At 42.5% G+C, this 3,516-nt stretch overlaps 1 protein-coding gene across 1 annotated transcript in view; it reads right to left on the bottom strand.

Annotated features, from left to right (window-relative positions):
* Nucleotides 1-1,579: 1,579 nt before the first annotated feature.
* Nucleotides 1,580-3,516, bottom strand: part of PTCD3 (pentatricopeptide repeat domain 3) — a gene marked incomplete in the record, with an annotated part of 22,616 nt that continues 20,679 nt past the window's right edge. The window contains 4 exon segments of the mRNA XM_072406613.1: nt 1,580-1,784; nt 2,003-2,161; nt 2,404-2,445; nt 3,159-3,301. Coding sequence (XP_072262714.1) covers nt 1,718-1,784; nt 2,003-2,161; nt 2,404-2,445; nt 3,159-3,301 — 411 coding nt within the window.

The raw sequence follows: 3,516 nt of genomic DNA on the forward strand, positions 1-3,516 counted from the left end.
CTGCATTTGGCACCCATTTCACAGACACTGCACAAAGAGGGGAGGTTGGACCTTTCCTATCTGCTAGTCCTAGGGAAAGCTGCAATATGGAGCTAACCACCATTGTGCACCCAATGAGAGCTAAAAAAATCCTGCTTTTCTGCAGAATACACACACAGTTATCTGTATCCAGGTGTGACTGACACCAAAAATTACCTTTACATCCTAATTCTTCTTTACAATGAGTTCAGCAATGGCAGCTTACATCATCTCCCGGTTGTAGGCCTAAACTTGAGCGGTCAAGAATTCCCTATCTCAGTGTGAATGGGTAGAATTATGAAATATATCTGGATTTTCCCTCTGCCTATGGAATAGGGAAATTAAACAACATGGACCAGGATAGTTTATTAAAATTTTAACATTTATTGAACAGTTCCAAACTGACAATGTTTTCACCATGTTTTAACATGCTCACCATGCAGTGCTGTCTCACAGCGGGCTCCCTTTTGTCAGGGTCCCATTTGATAGAATGACAGTATCTGAAATGCTGGTGTTTGCAGCCCCAACTCAGTTTTTTCCTAGGGCCACATTCGGCTAAGCCTGTCCCTGCAGTTAATAAACATTTTAATAGATCTAAGGAAAAAACATTGAAAATATTTTAACACCTGGAAGCAATGCAAGCTCATTGCATTGTCTTTCAGGCTGCAAAGAATAAAAATGAAATAGAGCAATATGTATGGCAGCTAGTTTTGCAGCAGAACTCAGCAATCTTTTCCCATCCTGGATGCTTTTCTTTCTCTCCTCCACTCCAGCAACTGCGAGAGTCATAAGGAAGCTAACGAGAGCCACATAAAATGACTGGCTGGCCTTGTGTTTGACACCTATGGGTCAGAGTGTTTCTGGGCTCCGAGCTCAATATGCACACTGGAAATACAAGCATCATTTCTCCACCCAAAATAAAATTATTTTTTGCCCTTAATATTTAATATGTAAGGAGAGTATGAGACATTTTTTTTTTCTCTATCTCCATATATTGTTTTTAGAAACGAATATTGGTAGCCACCCCTTTGAATATGCTATAGCACAGCAGTCGCCAACTGGGGTCAGGAGCAGGACCCCGGGGTCAGGAGCAGGACCCCAGGCTCAGGGCAGTGGGCGGGTTGTGTCTCTGGACAGGCTCAGACCTGCGATGGGAGAGAAAGCAGCTTCTGGCATCATGATGCCACTCAGTTTCATCATGATGCCACTCAGAAGTTTCTTCCCCTTTTGAGTGACACATGGCTCCCCACGCATGCAGTCTAAGCCTGCAATGGGAGAGTGGGCGAGTTCTGACATCATGACGTCAGTAAAGGGGAAGTTTTGTGCATGCGCGGTCCGGAGCCAGTAAATTTAGTGCTCCGCCGGTCCGAAAAGGTTGGCGACCACTGTTATCGCATGTAAAAAGAAATTATTATGTGTTCATGGAAATTCTTCATACATAATTACATACAGTCAATAGATGCATCCAAGACCCAATGTCATGGGATTGGGATGTCAGTACTATACATAAAATAACTACACAGGGTATTCAGGAAACTATCTCACAAAAAAGGCAAGAAAGTTTTCTTTCATAATTTATTATATGCACAAGGTGAATACAAAAAAATGGTACATTTCCATTAAGGCTTTGCAGTCTTCTACTGATATTTAATGTCATTGCAAGCAAAGTAGATGTAAACATTGGTGTTCTCTGGTCATCTCACTCCTGGTCACTGTCGCTGCTGCTGCTGCTACTACTGCTCTGGGTCAGGTCTTCTAGAGTTAGCCTGAAATAAGAAAAAAAACCTTTTGTACACATGATCCATGTCACCTCGACTGTTCACATTCGGATTCTCATTGGCTAAGGCAGCCTTTCCCAACCTTTTTACCATAGGGGAAACCATAGGGAACATACCCCCCCCCCAGCACAATGGTAATGAAATGTGCTGGGGAATAAAGTTCTGTTTCCGGTTTTATTTATATACCCCCCATATCCAGTTCTTACCTTTGCTCTTCAGTGAGAGTTAACTCATCCAGCACGATCTGGGCCAGCTTGGCTGTGTTTGGCAAGCTGTAGTTGACGGCCAGCTGTACGAGGTTAATGGCCATACTGGTGTTCTTTGATGTTGTAGCACAACCCAAGCACTCCTCAACGACATGTGGCCTGTAAAAAGCACAGGTTCCTGGTTACTAAAAACCTGTCCAGCAAAGTATTCCATCATTCAACAATTCGCCATTTACATGCTAAGTCAATGGCTTTGGTGTCTGGTGGTTAGATACCAGAGCTGGATCAGAGCTCGCCCATAAAAAGAGTTATCTTTCCAGAGACTTGAACAAGGTAGCCCTCATCTGCAACCTCCCTCACACTTCAACAATAAACATTGTATCTTAAGAAAGCAGACTCACCCAGGAACCAAATTTTGGGACTTGAAGGATGCCAATGTCTTCCTGCAATGAAAAGTACAAAGAATAATGAAAAAAAAAGTCCCCATGCATTCAACAGCAAGATGAATGGACGAACTGTACATATAGCGCCGTTTTGTTCTATAAAGAGGGGAAGGGGGGAGAAAGAGCAAGCAGCACCCACTGCGCTCTCCTTCCTTCACTTCTATTGCAGTCATTTGTAACTCCGTAGACATGTCAGGTTCCTGCCATTTGTATTGGGCGAAAGTCATCCGATTTGTGTACATGGCCTTGGACTCCTAGATATAAAAATTCGATTGGAGGGCCGATTTGCACACATAGTGTAAACCCAAGAACAAAATAAGTAATATATTGCAGTTTACCACTCGTCATACCTAATGTCTGCACTGGGTTTCTTTGTACAGGCTAAGTACAGAAAATACCTAATGATAAAGTCTTTTATTTTTATAATTTATTGTGCACTAAACTTTATTAACTTTCAAATGTATCCCAATCAGGATAGCAGCTCAGGGTTACAATGCTGCTCCACCATAGATACAGTGCATGTAAATGTTATCACTCTGGGTTAGTAGGTGAACAACTTGGCAGGATTGTGTGAAAATAAAGGTGAAAAACAAATATACATTTTTTGTTCTCACATTTAGAAAACACTTATCAGCCTTTTAAAACTTCCTTTGAACAAAAATTCCACATCATACAGTTGTAAATAATATGAATCAATGACAGAGCATTCTCACCAAACTTCCTCCATTCTCCCGCCTCTACACAACAAGATGGTGATATCCCCCAGGATGGTGGCAGACATCTGCTGTGATGTGCGGGTATTGCTTTCCAAGATGGTCTTCATGGTTGTGGCGATTTCAGCAAACTCAGCCTGGAGCTAGAAACAAAAGAAACCTTTCGTAAAGGGACTGCAACTTGGCCCCTAAAGTGACCCTGTCAGGGGTGAACAATATGTACAATGGAGGTGTGAAGAAATCTGCATTATATCGGCCTGTCCTGGAGCCCATTTGCTGAATGTGAGCTAAGCTAGAGAGTATTCTAATTATTGTGCCCTGCACTCTGGTCACACTGGTTCCTCCTGCTGCCTCCTAG

Source organism: Pyxicephalus adspersus, chromosome 3 (assembly GCF_032062135.1).
Source record: "Pyxicephalus adspersus chromosome 3, UCB_Pads_2.0, whole genome shotgun sequence".
Classification (NCBI taxonomy): Eukaryota; Metazoa; Chordata; class Amphibia; order Anura; family Pyxicephalidae; genus Pyxicephalus; species Pyxicephalus adspersus.